The sequence below is a fragment of the Accipiter gentilis genome, chromosome 26, assembly GCF_929443795.1.
Source record: "Accipiter gentilis chromosome 26, bAccGen1.1, whole genome shotgun sequence".
Taxonomy (NCBI): Eukaryota; Metazoa; Chordata; class Aves; order Accipitriformes; family Accipitridae; genus Astur; species Astur gentilis.
The window spans coordinates 22,801,673-22,821,970 of NC_064905.1; the positions used below are offsets into that span (position 1 = coordinate 22,801,673).

The 20,298-nt window shown below is 51.1% G+C and overlaps 1 protein-coding gene across 2 annotated transcripts in view; it reads right to left on the reverse strand.

The window, feature by feature from the left end:
- The window catches only part of LOC126051110 (serine/threonine-protein phosphatase 2A 55 kDa regulatory subunit B beta isoform), a 108,680-nt gene that overhangs the window by 14,125 nt on the left and 74,257 nt on the right, over positions 1-20,298 (reverse strand). For both annotated transcript variants that reach the window (XM_049829862.1, XM_049829863.1), the window contains exons 2-4: positions 14,877-14,974; positions 13,169-13,334; positions 10,632-10,744 (exon numbers count right to left, since the gene is read on the reverse strand). In XM_049829862.1, the coding sequence (XP_049685819.1) occupies positions 10,632-10,744; positions 13,169-13,334; positions 14,877-14,974 (377 nt within the window). The remainder of the gene's footprint in view (positions 1-10,631; positions 10,745-13,168; positions 13,335-14,876; positions 14,975-20,298) is intronic.

Here is a 20,298-nt window from a genome sequence, read left to right on the forward strand (position 1 = left end):
GTGTGGCCCAACGGCACCTCGCGGTCAAACCCCAGGCCAGTCCCCGTCCCCAGCAGGAGCCCAGCAGCACGCACTGCAGTGCGCAGCAACCAGGGCAGTCTGGGTCTGAGCCAGAGTAGCGTGGCCATCTGCAACTTCTAGTGCCCCAGCACAATTCCTTACCCAATTCTCATATGGCAGCTACTCACAACCACAGAGCTAAGATAAACCCTTCAGCTAAGAAAATTCTCCAGACGTTACTTCAGACCCAAATTCTGAGGAGTTTTTTATCTCTGGAACTTGGTCCATCACCAGGTAAAACCCCACAAGAGGAACAAACCTGGCCATCCGTGAGTATTTGGTTAAGGCAGGATTTTTTATCTGCTACAGTGGCAAGAATCTGCACTGGACTATGGAAAACATCAAGTGCCCGTGTCCCTTCTCACCATGTGCTGCAAACTTTTGCTTAAGGGTATCAATAATAAGCATTTAAACCTGAAAACACTGACATTTTGAGGCAGGAGCAGCCAGGAATGCGCTGGAAGCACAAACCAGCTTGGGGATCTTGTCCCACGACAGGAGAAATCTTGCAGCGGACGGCAAACCCTGTCTCAGGACAGCCAAGGGGAGCAGCTGCCCAGCGCAGGCTGTGCCCTTGCCTGGGCTTAGTCTCTGCTCCACTGAAGTCTGCCCTGAAGCCGGCTGGGAACACCACCACCACGGGGGAGGCCGACGTGAGTCCGTGCCGACGGCTCGACCCTGGTGCCGGCACTGACGCGCGCCCTCGCCAACACGCAAACCACAGGCAGAGAAGAGCCATCCGTCTCCCTCATCCCGCTCGCTGCCACGGGACTGTTCTTGGCTGCGTCCTTCCTAGTGTGCTGCCTGGTCTCCAGAAATGTAACTCCCAGCACCCTGGGGACCCATTCCAGCGGCTGACAGACACCTGCATTACATTTCTGCTTAACGTACAACAAAGGAAAAGAAAGGGTGGTCTCAGGGAAGACCCCACAGACTGCTCCGGGTGCCACAGCCACGCCATCCAGAGCCCAGCTGGGCAGGCAGGGAGCAGCTCAGGATGGCAATGGTCAGTGACGGTGAAGAGAAAGCGCCCAACAACTGGGGCAATGTGACAGCAACTGAAACTTCGTTTTGTTTGTTTTTTTGAAGCATGCGGAGTCCAAGCCAGTGTCTGCCTAAACCACCCGGCTCCCACCAGCATTGCCATGGCAATCCTCTACAGCACAGAGACCTCCTCAGTGCATCCCTTCTTCAATTACAGAGCCAACCTGCAGGGCAGGCTCTGGTATTATATATACCCATTATTAAAGGGTAATTCAGTGTAACAAACCGCATCAAGTACATAGAAAGGCTGTCAAATAAAATAAACCACTAATAAATTAAATTACTTTCTGTTTTCAGGAAGTGGGGGGAATGCCAGTCATTTTTAATTTAAAACAAAATATGTCTTAATTTTTCTTTCTGCCTTTAGCAGGCACCCCCGCAAAAAAGCCGGTCCCACTCATTCAAAGCACACATGACACTCGATTCCTCTCTCCTTGGCTGGTGAAGGCTTCCCCTTTCCTGAGTTAATGAGGCACTAATCCTCCCTTGAGCTGTAAAATTCATTTTCTCGGTGGTTGGGGGGTGGAGGGAGCCGGTGTGCTCTGGCCCCTTCCCACTGCTGCTGGTGCGTGTCCTCCTGCCACCTCCAGCCGCTGAGTGAAGGACCGCAGCACAGGTAATGCGATGGCAGTAATTACTACCTCTTCACTACTTTGCCCCCTGTTCCCATCAGTTTTCTCCCTTTCATTGTCTGTCATGTCAACTGTCACCAAATGCTCCCTGCTCCTGGGGAGAAAAGCTTCACGTGGCGGAGCTTCTCCTCATCGTTTCTGCCGCTGTGATGGACGTGGCCTGAAGAGATGCAGAGATTCAGCGTTTCTCAGGAAAACCTCGTCCTCTGCCCAGAGGTGCCATATGGCATGCTGCATTTTCAAAACACAAGTCAATATACATGGGAAGAAGATTAAGGCCTCAGCTCCCAGGATGGCATGGTCACATAACCTCTCACTAGCACAAGTCCAACATGTGCCGGGTTTGAGCCGCCCGTTACTGGGGGTCAGACCGGTGACATGAAAACCCCAGCACAGCCCTGCAGCAAGATGGGACTCAACCACCTACACGCAAGATGAAAGCGCTGCTGGCAAACCTTCTCATGGGACATGCTGGAGGCCAAAAATTCCTAAAGGGTGTGAATATGACAGGGCTGGCTCATGACCAGAAAGCCCAGCACAGACAAGCAAGACAGTAATACCGCCTCTGGCCCAGAAAGCTGCTGCAGCACCCCAGCATCACCCCGGTGCGGGTCCTGCACTCGCCCCTACACAGTGCTCCCGGCCACAGGCAGACGGGAGCGAGGGCAACGGCAGACTCATCAGTGTTGGAACCACACACCCATTTCTGTGTAATGGAGGAGGGTCTGCTCTCAGTTACCTCCGTGGAAATCCTCTTGGCACAATGGAGCCGCACTGGACTTACACCGAGATCCAAATCTGACCCAGAGTAGCAGCCATTAAAAAAATCAATAAATAATCCATTCAGATGGCTATCCAGTCCCTGCCTCATCAAGGGTTACCAAGCCTCAGCATTAACTGCAGTTGGAGCTCTGCAATTACCTGCTACATGCAGCGGGACCAGCAGCAGGTCAGCCCGGCAGCGCAGCGGCTGTAATGCTGATTGCAGAGCAGCTCCCACTGCAGCCTGCTCGGCGCGTACGGCACCGCTCACATCTAACCGGTGATGCTGTAAACCAGCAGACGGGGCAGACCTTTCCTCTCTCCTTCTGCATTTACTGCAGGACAACCTGCCCTTTCTGGCATGAGATGAGCGGCGGTGGTGCCAGACCAGTGCGGACACCAGGAGTAGCCCCACTCCCACCAGCCCGCCTGCCCCAGCTCCGCACAAGTGCTGCCTGGTGTGCAGTTTGCTCTGCAGCGTCGCGCAGCCCTGGCGAGCTGGCAGGATTTGGCCAAGTGGGATTAAGTCACAGCCAAAGCCCAGATTAACCCTAGCCTTGGGTTTGCAAGAAGGAAAATGTAATCCAGCTCCTGGCAAATCAGAGAGCAGAGCTAGCTGCTCAGGGATAAATCCGGCAAGGTTCTTCACCTGCTCCAGCAGCTGAGCTCCTCTGAATGTGCTCCCCGATGTTTATTACTTACCTACAAAAGGCATGTTCTGTAACTGGCCAATGCTGCCTGCGGATTAATATTTTGCAGATGAAATGTGCTTCAAACGCTATTTTCATGGCAGACTGACAATTTCATGCTTTTCAGGATTTCGTCTTATTGGACCTTCCCTGTGAAGTGTGGAAGGTACCTTCCCATGGGAGGATAAACCCGCTATCTCATTACCGGTCCATGTAGCTGATAGAGCTTCTGGTTTCATCTCTTTTCCCTAGACGCGTCCCTCCTTGCTAAGCATCACACTAACACAGTTTCTTCTGTCGCCTGTTACGGAGCCTTTTTTCATACAGTCAAATGCAGGCATAGACTTGCTGCCAACTGAAGATCCACCTTCACATGCGCAGGTCCAAAAGGTGCAGGCTGCCCCAAAAGGGTCTGGGTCCCAGCTGGGGGGCCAGGAGGAGGGGGAAGACCAGGGACACCAGGTCTGCAGGGAGGATGGTGCTGCAGCACCAGAGCAGGAGTGTGTGCTGCCCAGCAGACCTGCCAGCCGGAGCCGCGTCTAGCTTCCCAATGACTGCTCCGTCATGGAGGAGGCTGCTGGCACACCGCAGGGCGCCAGCGTCGGAACCAGCAGGCACTCAGTGCATGCCTGCAGCTGCAGGAGTTGGAGCTGGAGGGGGAGAAGGTGTGACATGTAGCTGGCTGCGTGCGTGGGGACGGGCAGGGGCCGTGGGGCCGCAGGAGCAGGCGGCAGATCCCTGCACCGCCTGCGCCATGCCCCCTCCCAGAGCCCCCAGCCCTGTGGGAGGACAGAAGTGGGGCTATCATTCCTCTGACCCCACTTGCATGTCCCAGAAGAAGGATGAGAGCCATTTGTGGGCAGCAGGTCCCAGCCACAACGGTGGCCGAGTCACAGGAGCATCTGCTGGGCTCAGCTCCACCAGCACCGAGGTGCAGAGTTCAAAGCCTGAACTTAGTCCATATGGCCCAACTGTTCGGGCCACCAACACAAATACACACCTCGCAAAAAAACAGGGCCAGATCATGAAGGTTTTTAGTGCAAGGCTGAGAATTGACTGCAAGTGTTGTTCCACATAGAGCCCAAACCTTCCCAGATTTCCCGTTTTTTGTATATTTTTATAGCATGATAGGATATTTTTTTGTTTGTAACTGAGATTTTGTCCTAGTTCAGTTATTACACTCCAGGATTACTTTCACTATCAGCACCTAAATTCTGAAATAAGTTTGCAGAAACCTTAAAGAACAAGCAGTACATTTTTCCTATCTGAAGTTAAAAATCCTGAACTCTGCATGCCAATCTTGTTAGAATTGCATTTCCTTAAAGATGTGATTGTTTGAAAACATATTTTTAAACTTCTTTCTCCCGCTGAAAAAGACCCAGCGTCAGCAAAATCTCAGCAGGCAGCTTACAATTTTCCTACTTTTCCTGGGAGGAGTGTGTAGAAACATAGCCATGTTACCAAACACACATTCAAAGCAATCCAAACCCATTTGGTAATTCTGCTCGGCACATTGTTTTTACAGTACGTCTAGACACAGATACCAGCAGTGTAATTGCTGTGGAAAAAGAAATGAAAAAAAATATCTGAAAGGTCAATTCTGGTCATTGGCATTTCAAGGCGAGTTTACAAATATCAAAAGGATGAATAATGAGTTTTCACCAGAAAAGAAAGAATTCAACTCATGACCTGGGAAAAACAAAAAAACCAAGAAAAGCAGCAGCAAAACACGCTCCTTCACTTCTTTTCAAGTACTTGCAGAATGAAGCAGGCAGACGTGCAGGCAGTGCACGCTGCCGGGTTGGCTGCTGCCGCTGGCTTTGCCAGAGGGAAGTTCCCACTCCGCAGACCTGCCACGGCCGTGCCACGAGCGCCCCGTCCCCATGACCAGCCAGGCCCCCCTGTGCCCCGCAGCCGTGGCACAAGGTGGTGGCACTGCCTGTCCCTGGGAGAACCACCGTTACCTGCACAGTGACTTCAGAGCCGGAGCCCTGCAGACTGGCCGTGCCTCCCCAGGAGACCGAGCCAAGCCGTTCCTTCTTCACGCAGGGCATTGCTTCAAGAGTGACAAAAATCAAGGACCTCCAAGGGAGTACACCCCGCAGGTCCCCAGCACGTCCCAGAGCAGCACGGCTGCTTCCCAGAGACGGCACTGCATGGCGGTGAGCCCAGTGCTGCCCTGCTCGGGCAGAGGGGCCAGGCTACCAAAGGGCAGCCGAGCATGCAAACGTTACACATTGAACTGCTTTAGAGCAATGTAAGCAACTAATGAAAACGGGAAAATCCTTTTTTTTTTTTCCATTTCTGTGGCAATGGTTTGATGACGATCATTTGAAATTGATTAGTTCTGCCATATGCGTTTTATAGCCAAAAAAAGCCAAATGTTTCACATTACCTTGTCATTTACATGATAATGCTTTAGAGAATGTCTACAAGGAAAAGACAGACAAATCTCTTTGCTGGGGCAGAAATGCAGAAGCACGGCAGTCCTCCGAAGCATCCCCCATCCCCTTCCCTCTCCTGTCACACAGCCCCGCTCTGCGGCTGCCCGTCGGGTACACTGGATGCAGCGGGAACACAGCACAGCCTCCCCAGGAAACTGTGCCCACAGGCCAAGAAACCTGACTGCTTTGGCAAAATGGGAGATATAAAACAGAATTTATGATGGATTTTGCTGGAACTGAGAGAGTGAAGTGGTAGCTCTTAATCAGAGCGAGCTTTGTGACAGCTACAAACACCAAGAACTGGGCACATCAATGCACCTGCTCATTGCACCGATGTCGCACTTGGCCTGGGAGGGTGATTCCTCACCCAGGGAGGTGTCCAGTGGAGACCACAAAAAAATACCCTCTGTACCACGGCAATCTACTAAGCCCTTAGTAACCTGGGTGAGACACAACCCTGCTGCCCAGAGCAATTGGTCCCTGGGCTCATTAGGGTCACACCAGTGAGTTTACAGGGTGTTTCCTTACTTACCAACATTTTAAAGTGCTTGGGCAGAAATCAGCTGCCTGGAGCAGGAAAAGTTGTTCCCAAATGGTATGAGCTCCCCTGGGTTTCCCTGGGACAGAGGAGGGGAGGCAGTGGCATCCCCTCCCAAGAGCCCCTGACCAGAGCCCCCGCTAGCCCCAGCTGCTCTCCCTGCTGCGGATGTAGCTCAGGAGCAGGGGACTTGGTGGAGTAAGAAATCCCAGCCTGGCTTGAGAACACACAGTGGCCTGTTACAAGAACATCCTTCAGCAGCAGCCTCCACCCAGCACATCGGGGAAGCAGAAGGCTGTCCCTGTGGTACTTGGAGCTCAGGCCTTACGTTCCAAGGCAGCGCTGACAGCACAGCATGCTGCTGCTTCTCTTTAAACAAGCAATGTAAAGATCAGACCATCACTATAGGAAAGGGAGACCCAGGAGCTGCCTCTCCTGTCTGGTTCCCCCAGTTTTGCTCATCAGAGGCGCAGACAGGATCTTGTGACACACAGCACCTGGATGCCTGCAGCATCCTCCTGTGGGAGGGATGGGACCGGTGGCAGGACACACACCAGTGTTTCACTGCAGTCTGACTTGCGCTGTGAGGGATCAAAGCAAACACATTCTCTATTTAAAAAGATTTAAGCCCTGGATATTATTTGTGTTAATTATTTCCTGCACACATCCCATGGCATAGGTACGGCTGTACATTGAGCGGCACTCAAGAGCTTGTGGAGGCTGTTAAATGAGGCTGAAGGGCTGTAGCTATTAGACTGGAGGCTATCCAAATAAGCAGAGCTCTTTTAATGACAGCAAAAGCCTTACTTTACAGTCTGAGCAGAGTTAAATATTCCTTTTGCACTATGTGGGTTAGAAACTCCTCAGAGAACAATGCTTATCAAGTACTTTTAAACCATTACGACAAATGGGTAAGAGATGATTGCAGCAAGCTGGTTTTAAAACCCTTTTTCGCTTGTCTGTGGTTGAAAATTAAACTGTGGATGGATGCGGCTTTACTCCAAAGCGCAAACATCACAGGACAATTAAACATCAAAGATACACGAAGCTGCAGCAAAATGGTTACAGCTATGTAAATATCTATCTAAGTAAAATCATCAAAACATTAGATCAAACTGGTGCTGGAGGAAGAGTCCTCAATCTTCCATCCTCAGGGACAGCAGGCGTTGCATAGGCAGATACTCATAACCATAACACTGAGCACTTACATCATGTTTTACCTCTTCCCGTTGCCATGAAGCAGGAGCCGTATGTTCCCGCCAGGCTGCTCGCCAGAGAGTGGGGAATCACAGCGCCTTATCTCATAGCGCAAGGGAAGACACCCAAGTAGCAAACTCCTCCAGCCATACAGCATCAAGCTGCTACCAGGAATAAATGGACTGAAAGTAAAACGAAGGCTGAAACTTTCAAGGCAGACAGCGGACTCCAATAAATAGTGTCCAGTTCTCTGACATTTCAGTATGACTTTCTACAGGGAAAAAAAAATAAATCACAATTCCCTCCTTCCCTGACAAACTCCAGCGACCGCTGCCACCTCCATCCACCCCAGTAGTGCAGGGGTGCTCCTGGGGTGAGCAGGGATGGGGCAGGTGGTGCCTGGTGGGATGGGCTGGCTGCCCCCACCCCAAACATGGCCCCCGTATGCTGCGGGGCTGGCCCACGTCCTCGGGAAATTCCCGGCACTGTACTGCCCAGGGCTGGACCAGGCACTGGCCATGCTGGCAGCATCTCTGCATCCCTGCCCTCCTTGGGGCGCCCCGCTGGGCACTAGCAGTGATGGATGGGCTGGATGGCGCAACTTCAGGTTGAGTGCTTGCAAGAACACCCATGTTGATTTTCGGCTCTGCTTCAGCCCTGTGGTTGCCAATTCTAGCACCAGGATGTGGTCAAATGCAATCAGCTCACACCAACAATCAATAGCAAAGATAAGCACAACAATTATTTATTTATTTTCATAACCACATCACCCGTGCACCCTGCCGAGGCGTCATTACCCTCATTGCGGGCTCCAATCGATCGACAGTCGCTTCCCGCCGGTGCAGCGGGAGCAGACAAGGAGCACAGAGGCAGGTCGGGGATGGGAGCCCAACCCACCAGCTCAGCACTCCTGCATCCACCCTGTACCCCCCCTCCAAGCAAACACACATGGGCTGCCTGTTCTTCCCACCCGAGTCTGTACCCCAGGTAAGAGAAGGAGGAGAAGCAGCTAAACGATAGCAATAGCGTTAAGCCCCCGGGCACACACAGCACTGCAAAGCCAACATGAGCAGTGCCACGGGGAGGACAGCAGAGCTGGCACCGCGTGCAGGAGAGGACACAGTGCCACATGGCCAGGGCCACCTGCCGTGCTCCTCGTGGCCACCACTCGCCCGGGCAAGGGGGAACCCACCAGCATGTCTGGGCAGACGGGGCTGTGGCACACATCCCCCCCACATTCCCCATGCCTGCCAGCGCAGGGCTGGCCGGCTGGCAGCTACCACAGGCGAGATGGATCTGGTGACACCTACAGAGCTGATAGCCAGGTCAACCCCAAAGACAAAAACGCATTTTCCAAAGGTTAAAAAGTTCCATTTCAAAACGTCAAAACTCAGTGTTCCCATAAGGAAATGCTTTGCTTAAAAGCTTACGTTGATGTTTTGGCAGTTTTAATACAGTTTGTGTTGGAAAAGAAAAGAAATATGCATCACATTTATCCTGGACTCTTGAGTTGCTTTACCTCCCCCAGAAATTCAATGTTCTTAAAGAATACACTAGCAATAAAAATAAATCAATATTCAAAAATTGCTCCTTTGAGAATGCTGACCTTGCATTTGCTGTTTTGCAAGGTTTCCAGCAGTGTGCTGGGGTGCTCAGGAGGCCACCGGGCATGGGACTGATGCCGACAGCCTCCCGCAGCAGAGCTTGTCACGGGCACCTAGATTTTGCCTAGCAGATATAGGCAAAACTGTGACTTGCATTTCTTCAGTAAGCCCAGGGCTTTTCCAGTGTGTTTAGCCAGAGAAGGAAGCACTAACTACAGTACACCTCTGAGCACTGCTGTCTTTTTAAAACCTGCCTCCCAGCCCTGCAGAGGATAGATAACCCCAGCTCCAACATCCAGATCCCGAGCAAACTCCTCCAACAGGCTGTCTAGGTAATGGCATACTAGGCTGGAAATGCTGCCTGAAACATGACAGCAGATACATATATACATGAAATAAAATGTTTTCTTGTTCAGTAAAGAAAAATGCCTGCCAGCCACCAAGAAGAAACTCACTCTGGAGGCGAGAATTAACTACCTGTTTGAGGTTCTCAACGGCTTCATCTGCAATGGAACTGGAACCCATAAAAGTGAGCCAAGGGTAATCATAGCAACAATTTCATATACATAAACATAAAACCCCCAAGTACTCAAAATGCAAATTCTGATAGGACGCTAATAAATTACAAGCTGGTCTGGTCTGATTAATGTAATGACAAACTGACTGCATACTTGGCATTTCTTGGCCTACAGGTTAAAGGAGTTATTGTCTGTTTCTGCTCTAATATCAAGCAGGGGGGAGCATGGCTTCTCTCCATTTGCAGAGGGGCACCCTGCTCACTGCTGGAGCCCACATGCTCAGTGTCTCCAGCACTGCCTGTACCTGCTGCCTGTACGCACTACCGGAGCTGCCCCGGGGTGTGCTGGGTGAGCTCTGATTGAATTAACAGGGCGCGCACCGCCTTGGGCCAGAGCTGGCTCTTTATATGCAAATTGAAGATCATAAACAGCTATCCCAAGGCAGCACTTGGGGAAGAGCAAATTTGCCCGTGCTGCTGGCCAGGTGCAGTCAGCTCCCAGGGAGGCAAAGTGATGCCCAGCAGACGGGCGCTGCTGTGCCCATGTGCCTCCCCTTGCCAAGCTTCCCTGCAGCGACGGACGCACTCCTGGGGCGCAGGGGTGGCTGCTTTAATGGGGTCTGTGCATCCATCCCCCTTGCAGTAAATGGAAAATGTAGCCTTAGGTGTTTACATTTGATTCGGGAGGCCGGTTTTAATCTCCTTAGGCTGGGAGGAAAACTCATTTAGAGAAAGTACTTATGCTCCCGAAGCAGAAGTTGCGCTTGCAAAGGCACTAAGAAGGGAGAGCTAGTTAACTGCCTCCTTGCCAGGACAGGCATGCAGGGCAGGGCAGGGCAGCAGCAGCGCCGTGGCACTGGGGTACCTGACTGAGATGAAACGCAGCATTTCACAGCACGCCTGCCCAGTGCTAGCATAGCCTGGGCACTGCTCCAGCGGCAGCTCCCTCCTCCACTCCCATACCCACACACCAGCCAAAGCACCAGCCTCCAAAACAAGGAGCACCTCCCTGCCCTTTGACATTGACCTACCACGACAGGATGGCACTACCAGTACTGTGGCGCACAGGTGACACCGGCAGCAATTTTCATCCAAGACCCTGAAAAGAAAAGCTCCTTGACAGCCTTGGTCTCCCTGCACTCACCCGTAGCATGGTGATCATGGAGGGGTCTCGGAGCCGGCCATCCTCATCCTTGAGATTGTATCCCTCCGGTCTCTTGTCCCGCTCGCTGACCTTCCATAGCTTCACAGTCTTATCTGGGGGGCAGGAGAGAGGAGAGCATTATGGCTGGCTGCTCCCTGAGCCGTCTGCTGATGGACACGCCAAGGCCATGCTGGTTGGTTTCACAGTGAAAATTCTGCTGTGTCCCCACCTGCAGCTTCCTGGAAGCAACATGGTTCCAGGGGAAAAGCCTTCTCAGAAGACGTACCTGTCACCACAGCACTTTATCCCCAGAGCCCTGGTTTTGCTGTTCCTGCCGGACAACTACCAGTGCGTTTATCCCAGACATAGGGAGATGGCTGAACAACAGAACTATTGGATTAATGGAGAAATAATAGAAGAAGTGATTTCCCAGGGCTCAGAGCCTCAGAGGTCATGCCCTGAATGTTAGCATTCGATATATTGAGTGATGGGACCGAGTTACCCCCAGAGGAGATGACGAGGCGTTGGCACCAGGATGGGGCAGCTCGGGCGGCACAGGGAGGCTGAAACCGATGTCCCAGCAGTGGACCAGCGCCACACATGGCTGCTCTGCTCCTCCCTGCCACCGACATGCATGTGTCGCATGCTTGTGCACATACACAGACACCCCACCACCCTTTCCCCACACGTGCACACCCACTGGAAAGCCAGCCAAGAGCAGACTCCCACATAAGATTTTTCCTCCTACGTTTCCTAGCTCATATGGCAGTCATCCAGGGGCCGCTGCTTACTTTTCAAGAGTAATTTCCAAATTAATTTAGCTTCTAGTAATTGGAAATGTGCTAAATAGCCAGGATGCACCAGCTCTCCTAATTCCGTCCCCGCTAGCTGCAATATTTCTCCTCCTCTTTGACCCTCACGCTGCAAACACCCCTCGGCCATCCCTGCTGCCCCCAGCGCTGGGGTGCTGCCTTCCACGCCCCAGCACTGTGCCGGCCTCGCCAGCTTCTTTGGGAACACAAAAGGAGGGATGGGGATGCCCAGGGGTGGCTCTAGCTGGGTATCACCCTGCAGGTGTTGGGGTGCGGGGGAGGCAGCTGCAGCAGCACCTGTGCTGGCAGCAGGCGCTGGGAGCTCTGCACGGCTTTAAAGCTCATCAGGGTGCCACAAGGTAAACCATTCTGCTTCCAGTGGAGTTCATGCAGAAATCCAGCGTGCAACGAGTGGAACAGAGCAATGGGCGATTCGAGGTTCCAGCAAGCTGGCTGGTACAACGACACTGTGAAGGAGCAAAGCACATGTGGAGGTAAGCTGTCCCTGGAAGCTCCCCAAAGGAGGTGAAATGGTGCCTGTAATTCACTCAAAAGTCATCCTGACCTTCCCCACCCAGAAACTGCGCAAAGCCCAGCATTTACCACAGACCGAAGGCAGCTCAGAACTCCCCCCCACCAGTTCCCTGTCCCCTCCTGGCATCCCACCCACCCTGTGCCCCCTGTGCCCAGGGGAAGGACCCCCAGGAACACGTGGGTTTATTCTGAACAATGGTGTTTTCTTTCCTCTCTCCTGGCAGAGACTCTATCAGTAGTTTATCATCACTTCCACCAGGTTTCATACACAACCATATCATCCATCTTAATTTTCTCCTTTACACAGCAATTCCAATAGAGTGCCATTAATTTTGTTTTTATTAACCTGCTTTACTTCAGCGGGTTTCTATACATAATGTTAGTTTAACAGTAAGAACAAAAAGAAACAGCATAACACGGGAGTGTTTCTAAAAGAATCATTTTGATAACCTGCTAGCATATGAAACACCATCCCAAATGGAAAGATAATATCCCTGTTAATCAAAAAACTATTTAAAAACTCAATTAACAGAACATTATGCTCTATAATTAATCTTCATTGCATTTCAATGATTCTCCCCCCAAATGAGTTTAATAAGTCTTTGAATTTTATTACAATGATCAATAGAGTCAATTCTATAATACAAAGTAAGTTGGTTATGGAAGATAATTAGACCCCTCCTTTTTCCCTAAAGTAATTAAGTCACATCCATCTTAAGGTCCCATTCATCCCAAGTAATATTCCTGGATCCTCCTGATATTTATCTGAGCATAACATGGAACTGCTGAGCTGAACGCAGCTGCAAATTGAAACAAATCAGCTGCAGTTTTTCTTTAAAAAAAAAAAGAGTGAAAAAAAAAAAAGAGTTCCCAGGATCCAACAAATAAAAAATAAAAGTTGTCAGCAGGGGGAAGATTCCCTCCCTTGCAGGGAACGGCTGCCGTGAAATAAGGACAAAACCTCGTGCACAGGAATTGAGCTCTGCCAGACAGGTTTGGACCCATTCCTGCTCCCCCGTGACACCTGTTACCCTGAAGGAAGTTGACATTTTTTCAACATAGATTTTTCCCAGAGAAACACTACAAAGAAGGCCCTGTCTGGCTGTCGGGGCCCAGGGTTCCGAGGCAGTGGGACAGCAGTGCCAGTGTGTGCCCAGCCGGTCCAGGCCGCCCACGGCCACGGCCACGTACCGTTGGTGGAGAGCAGGAAATAGGCTGCGTTCTGCTGCGGGAGCCATCGTATCTTGTTGATCTTCTCCTCTATCTCCAAACTCTTCAGGTAATCGAACTCTGGCTCGTGGCTCTGGAAGGTGCTGTAGACATTGTACTCTCCCCGGCGATGGGGCTGGTTTTTGCTCTGCAGGAAGGGGAACAGAGAGGAGTCTAAGGCACAGAGTGAAAGAACATTTTTTGTCGGCTCTTTGGTTCTCTAAGGTTTGTTAAGTGACAGGGAGCGCCTGGTCATGGTGACACAGCGCAGGTCTGAAAGCCAAGGCATGGCCTCTTCTGGCGTGCCAGCTCCCGCACGCTGGTGTTCTGAGCAAGAACGGAGCAGGAACAGACTGGGAACGGAGAGGGAACGGACCCTGCCACGCCAGCCGTCCTTGGTGAATGGCTGGCACCAAGCGCCAGCTTCTGCTGGGTGCCAAAACCAGCCCCAGAGGAGCCACTGGCAGCATGCCACCAGCACAGGATAAGCAGCGTTTGCCCCACAGGTGCACAAATACAAAGTAAGAATAATGCAACAAAGAAAAGGACACAAGCTCTGTAGGAATTGATGCTGCGTGCCATGGCTCAGCGCTCAGACTTGTAAGGTACTATGTATCTGCAAATCCCACATGGTGAGCCACCCAGCACCAGGCTCTGAATGGGGCTGAGGTAATTAAATGAAAACTATCATGGAGATGAACTTCCTGCATGCAAATGAAGCGTTTGGGTTGGTGAAGCCCCACTTGTCCCCTGGCGTGCAGCACTGCTCCAAAGTAGGAGCTGAACAGAATACACCTGGTGTGATGCTAGGAAGCTTAAAATTCAAGTAAAGCAGTAGAATAATAAAATGAGAGCGAAATGAGAAATGAAATAGTGCTGGAAAGGTTGATGAAGCATCTATGCATGTAACCTTTAACTGATCGGTTCTCTCCAGCGTATATAGAAATAATTTTGAGGCTATAACTTTGAGAAAAATTTAAAACCATCATTGGACTGTGACATTTTTCATGGCCAGGCCTGACTCATCCCTTCCACCGTCAGCAAACACACCCACAGGGGAGAACGTCTGCCGCTGGCTCAGACCATGCAACACCGCATGCACCATGCCAGACCAGCTAACCGGGACAGCTTCGGAAATGGCAGGGAATCTCCCAGGCGGCGGGGGCCGACGCAGCTGCCCCCGGCCAGGCCCGCTTTGTGCCTGCCAGCACAGGCGCCCGTGCTGAGGACTGAGCACTCGCCACGCCTGCAGAAGGCTGGGCAGACCACGACCTCAAGTTTTCAACAAAGAGTCTGTCAAAATTTCCTGGGGCAAAGAGTTTTGGAAGGGAAACATGATTGTTTCACCCGTCTGTGCTTTCCAGACATTTTGGTGGTGTGAGAGAGTTTTTGGAGGGAGGTGTTAGCTATGAGATGGGCACCCATGGCATGCTCAAATGCGCCAGCCTGATCCAAGTTACACCCAGCTGCAGAGAGCTGCAGCCAGAGCAAAAGGATGCAGGAAACGCAATGTGTTTTTGGAGGGGGTTTTACAAGATGAAATCTGTTCCTGCTTATGTTAATAGTCGCTTTTCAGTTTGGAGTCTGCCAGAAGAGACCTGAGGTTAGGAGTGACACAGACGGATTAGGAAACAGCAGGAAGCTTCTCTTAAAAGGATAAAATGGGCATTTTGCATTCACTGGCACTTACCTCCTGCTCACGTTGAAATATTACAACACGGCCCCCCTTGTCCCCTGTTGCTAGTAATTCTCCAGTGTGGTTGAATTCTACTGTAGAGATGATGTCAGCTGGAAAGAAGAAGACAAAGACAATTTAAGTAACCGCAGACTGGCTTTCACAGGCATCTAGAAAGCACCATTCCCTGTACAGCTACATGCCTTGTCAGCGCTTCGTCCCCTGTGGGATCTCCATAAATCTCCGTTTTTCTATTGTCTATGATAATAATGGCCACAGTATTTTGGAATTTTGCAGTCATGAACCAAGACCTGCTTGGCAACCCGGCCACCTTGTCCTGGCCTGCACCCCAACAGCCGAATTCAGGGGTACTTCCATCTCCACGCTGTGCCTGTGCTGACCACAGCCCAGGGACTGCTGCTGGCAGTGGGGGTGCAGGGCTGGGCGGCGCAACACAGCCCGGCACGGTACGCTCCCCTCGCACCCCAGGGAGCTGCCCCCACCACTTCAGGTGATGCGATCGATTCTGGGGACCTGGGGAGGGCTCTGTGCCACCCAGCACCCCTGCACCTCGCCCCAGCACCTGCCAATGGCACCTGTGCAAGGAGCAGGCTTTGCTCCTGCCCGGCTCTTCTGCTTCCTCGCTCCCCCCTCTGACACTTGGGGAGGTGGTTTGCCTTCACCCTTGGAGGACAGAGAGCAGATGGATGAAGACACTTTTGTGTTCTCCACCCAAACACACCAGGCAGAGCAGCCTGGGTGACCACACCAACTCTGCCACTTTTCTCTGACCGTTGCTGAATCTCCCATCGTCTATCAAGGTAAATTAAAGTGAAGCCTTTCAGCCCTCTGTCACCCCAAAAGCCACCATGCTCACACTGCTCCCCTTCCCCACAAACCAAAGTGCCATTGCCAGGAGGGAAAACCCCTGAGCAGGGACTAGTGCTTGGCTGCAATAACGGGGAGAAGTGAGGAAACACACATGGACCTGTAACTTGTAAGCGCTTTAATCTGCAGTGTTTACCCTTGAGGCAAAGCAAGCAGGAGAGCTGCTAATGATTGGATTTATTGGGCCTATTTTTAGAAGAATGTCAGAGGTTAATTCCATGGCAATTACTGCCCAACTGGTGTTCACCCACTGCCTGGAGTGCAGCTCTCTGTCAGCACGAAGCTGGGGAAGGGGAGGAATGAACGCAGCCTCAGAGACCCAGTGCTGGGTGCAAGATTGATTTTGCAATGAACAGCACTTAGCTATGATAACAACCAGCTCATTCCTGCCATGACAGCTGACAGCATTTGCATTTCTTTTCCCTCTCATTTCTGCAGTCCACCTGTACAAACAGGGTTGTAGAGCCCATGGCTGCAGCCTCTGCAGCTCTGGGAAGGGGCAGATCCCTGTGCCAGCTGTGGCTGCAAACACCGGCTGGGCACTCAGGCCACCAGCACCACCCGGACTGTGGGTACTGGCACCCTCGGAGCCCCCTGAGCACCACGATGATTTCTCTTGCTTATTAGCTCTGTCATCCACCAGCGGAGAAAACATCTGAACCACATAACCTGAATTGTCCCTTCTCCTTCCTGTGATTTCTATCCATCTTGGACACCTACTAGAAAGTTACCACAGCAAATTAGAAAAGACAAGGAAGAAAAGGCCATCAACCCAAATTCAGAGAGTGGCACAGACTTCTGTACCTGCTGGGAACACTTGTAATGGTCTGTCTCCCAGGACGTCAGCCAAGATAGCACCCACCAAATGCACACCCCATGCCATGGCGTCCCCCAGACAAGGCATCTCAGAGCCCCTTCCACAGCCACGGGCTCCCCCAAAACAACACACCTCCGCCGCAGGATGCTCCCTCAGCCAAGTGAGTGACTCCACGAGGGTCTGGGAGTCAGAACAGCCACCATCAGCCAGCAGCGCCCGGGCAGCCACCTCGTCCCAGTGGTGCGGGACACTCACCATCAGCATACACCGCTGCTCACCAGCACACACCAGTGCTCACCAGCACACCCCACTGCCCACCAGCACACACCAGTGCCCTCAGCAGCACCCCGACCTCAAGCACACCCACTCAGGCAGATGGCCACCAAGCCTCAGTTCACGCAGGCTTTGCCTCTCCTGCTGCCCATGTGGGTGGGTTGTGTCTTCTGAGCCATGCCAGGGGGAAAACCAACCCTCCAGCACAGAGAAACCTGGGACACAAAAGCACCCCCAATTTATTCACACTTCCCACAGCTCTGTGTCTTCAAGGGGACTTCCCCGCTCACTCTCTGGATCTTCTCTGTCCCCGATGTTGTGGAAGGAACCCACCACATCTGCTGAGTTGTGAAAATCCAGATGGCTGCAGGCAGGTGAGTGATGAAGTCTGGGCTGCTCCTATTAATATTTGTGCATCCTCCCCATATTGTCCCACCTTTCCAGCACGAAGCACATTTGTAGTGACACATGAATGCATTCAGAAGTTCATCTTAATTCACTTAGAACACTTGGTTGCTGTGAACAGATTTAGGGAGATGATTTCACCACAGACGGAGATGGCGCTGCAGAAGCAAAACCCAAGAGGCTAATGGTAACACCTCCGTCCTGCAGAGCAAGCAGAAAGGGGGATGTGCACTGAGGGCCGGACTGGCTGGCACTGAGCTGGAAAACTCTAAGGCGAAGTGCTTTATTCCCTTGCATGGAGCCCTTCTGCCTCAGACTGCCTCTGTGGGCAGCAGAGTCTGCCAGACAGACTTTAACCATCTGCTACTAACATTAATAAAAAGGCTGAAAAGCGATGCACAAGGGCTGAGCTCTGCTCTTGCTTACACCAGTGAAGAGCAAGGCTAACTGCAGCAGAGCTGGCTGCAGCATTGGGCACAGACAACTGTTAGGGATTTCAGTCTTTTGGGGTTAAAGTTACTGAATGGATCTTGAACTTCTTCAGATCACCTGTTCTTCCTCTCTTGGCTGGCTCTGAACTATTGGTTAAGTACTATTCCCATTTAGCAGCTGGGAAGATGGGTCATGAAAGGTTTTCAGGGTTGGTTTTTTTCTGGTTTCCCTTAGGCAATGTAATCTGCACATACTTCTTGGTTGTTTCTGCTGTTCTTGCACACTCTTTAAAACCTCTTTTAACAGATCACCTCTCTGCCAATAGGTTTACAATCCATTAATGCATCAGATAACATGATGCACAGCCTCTGACCTCTAGATTACCATTTCACATCCAACACGGACTGGAGGCAACCAGGTACCATCCATCCCTGGTGTGCCCAAGACTTCCCTGCACTGTGTGCAAGGTGCTGCTCTCCTCTGCACAGCTCCTGAACTAAGCCGTAACACGAAGCTAATAAGTTCCTTAGTTTTGGCAGAATGAAAAAGGAGATCAACAACATGCTCCCACGGTACAGACACATTTTTGACGTTGCTGTTAAACAAGCATCTACTATGAAAAACAGATCTCTCTCATACCCACCCAGTTCTTTAACTTTGGATTTGCTCGACTGATGGGCCAGAACAGCAAGGACCCATGAAGTCCCTTGCATGAGGGAAACCTTTGCAAATATGCCACACTGAAGTTAGAACCTCAGAAATTTAATTAGCAAAACATCAGTGAACAAAACATCCACCTAATATAGTTCTATTTCCTACAATCACCATGTTTAGTGAATGCCTCCCAAAGGGCAGGACAGGTATTTTTAAACATCTGATAAAGGTTGGCAAGGAACACCTAGACAGGGCAAATCCCACCCATGCTGCTGCGAACCTGCCAGACTTGCTACAGCATCCTGCAGAATCAGAAACCAATTTGCAATTTCAAGGAAAGGACATTGGGTCTAACAAATAGAAGAAAAAACATATCCCTGAAAAGTTAAGCCAAAAGCTGTCTTCCATTCTCACAGGTAATTACATCCACAGCTGCAGACAGATACCACAGCCAAAATCCAACATGCTCAAGCACTGAGAAACTTTGTGTTTGGAACCAAATCTGGCTCAGCAGCTTGAGCTAAGCCCCAGTTCAAGCAGAGGTTTTCATTCCTGTAGCGGGTGACCTCCACTCCGGTGAGCGTCGCTGCGATGTCCTCAGCTGAGCCTGGCGTCAGCAGAGGTGTCATGCGGAGAACGCGCCAGGGATGGACTTGGAACAGAAGCTGCAGCAGTAGCCAAGGAACTGCAGAGGCCATGGCCAGGCAGTGTTAACGTGCACCTCACACTAAGTGGTATTTTTTCCTTCTAAAATTACTCGGTTGAAAATGTATCTGTTTTGCACTATTTAATCTTCTCCATTGCCAGCTGCTGGTTTTAGGTCATTCACTTTTCAATGAATTAAAAATAACTTCCTGTGCTGCAGTGAGACATTTTTCAGACAGCGCCTGCTACCTAATGCATCACTTTGTCAGCAGAGCTATCATCTGAAATACTGGGGCTGGGCACCACGAGGATCCTCGTGCCACCCCGGCCCTGCCACCCATTTATTCTGTGCCTGCGGGGAAGGGGGACGCAGGTCCACAGGACCTCCCAGACTGACCGTTTGCTCATGCCTGTCGTCAGGATTTCAGACAAGGATAACAACAGAGCCTGGCTAACAACACGCTTTCATATCTTAAAAAACCCTAACAATAAAAAAACCTCTCTCTTGCTTGGAAGTATTCAACCCAACCCAAAACCCACCACTGCCTACAGGAGCATCACCCCAGGCACCCATGGGCTGGGCTCTGGCTCTTCTCTGATGTCTCTGGGTAGTAATAACAGTCTGGCATTGCACAGGAAAACATCCCCAAGGGGTAAAATGGAGGAGGCTTCAAGAGGTTACAATTCAGGAGCACAGGGCAGCATCAGATCCTTTTCAAAGATGTCTCTTGACAAACTTGGGCCCCTCCAGCACAGGCTGGTCCGTCACGGGCTGCTGCCTGCTCATCCCCACCCACTGCACTTGAGAGACATGAGAGGGTGATTATTAATTAAAATTCACATGTATTCGCATTGAAATGATCAATAATTTATGCCCATTTCTCCTAAGGTTCCTACAGCAGTTTTGTGACAACAGAAAGGAAAAAAGCTTCTCTTTTTTTTTTGCTTTTTCATTTCCTTCATCACCTCCTACATGCTCAGTGCCCAGAATGCGGGAATTTAAAGAAAACAGTTACCATGGAGACCCTCCCCTCCACCAGCACCCGCCCATCCTCCCTTCCCTCAGCATCAGTGCTCCTTCACGCTTTCATGCTAAAAATATCGAAGATGGGATTTGATTTCCGCCGTAGCATTACAGTTTTATCAGAAAAATAGGAAATTTATAATACACACACACAACCCTCCCCCTCTCCCAGTGTGGAGGGAAGGCATGCTCTCCATGAGGAACAGTAAAACGAACCCATTATTAAAAAGAGAGAACACAAAATCAGGGGAGCTGCAGTCAGTGCTGAGACCTGCATCCCCAGAGCAGCCTGACCGGAG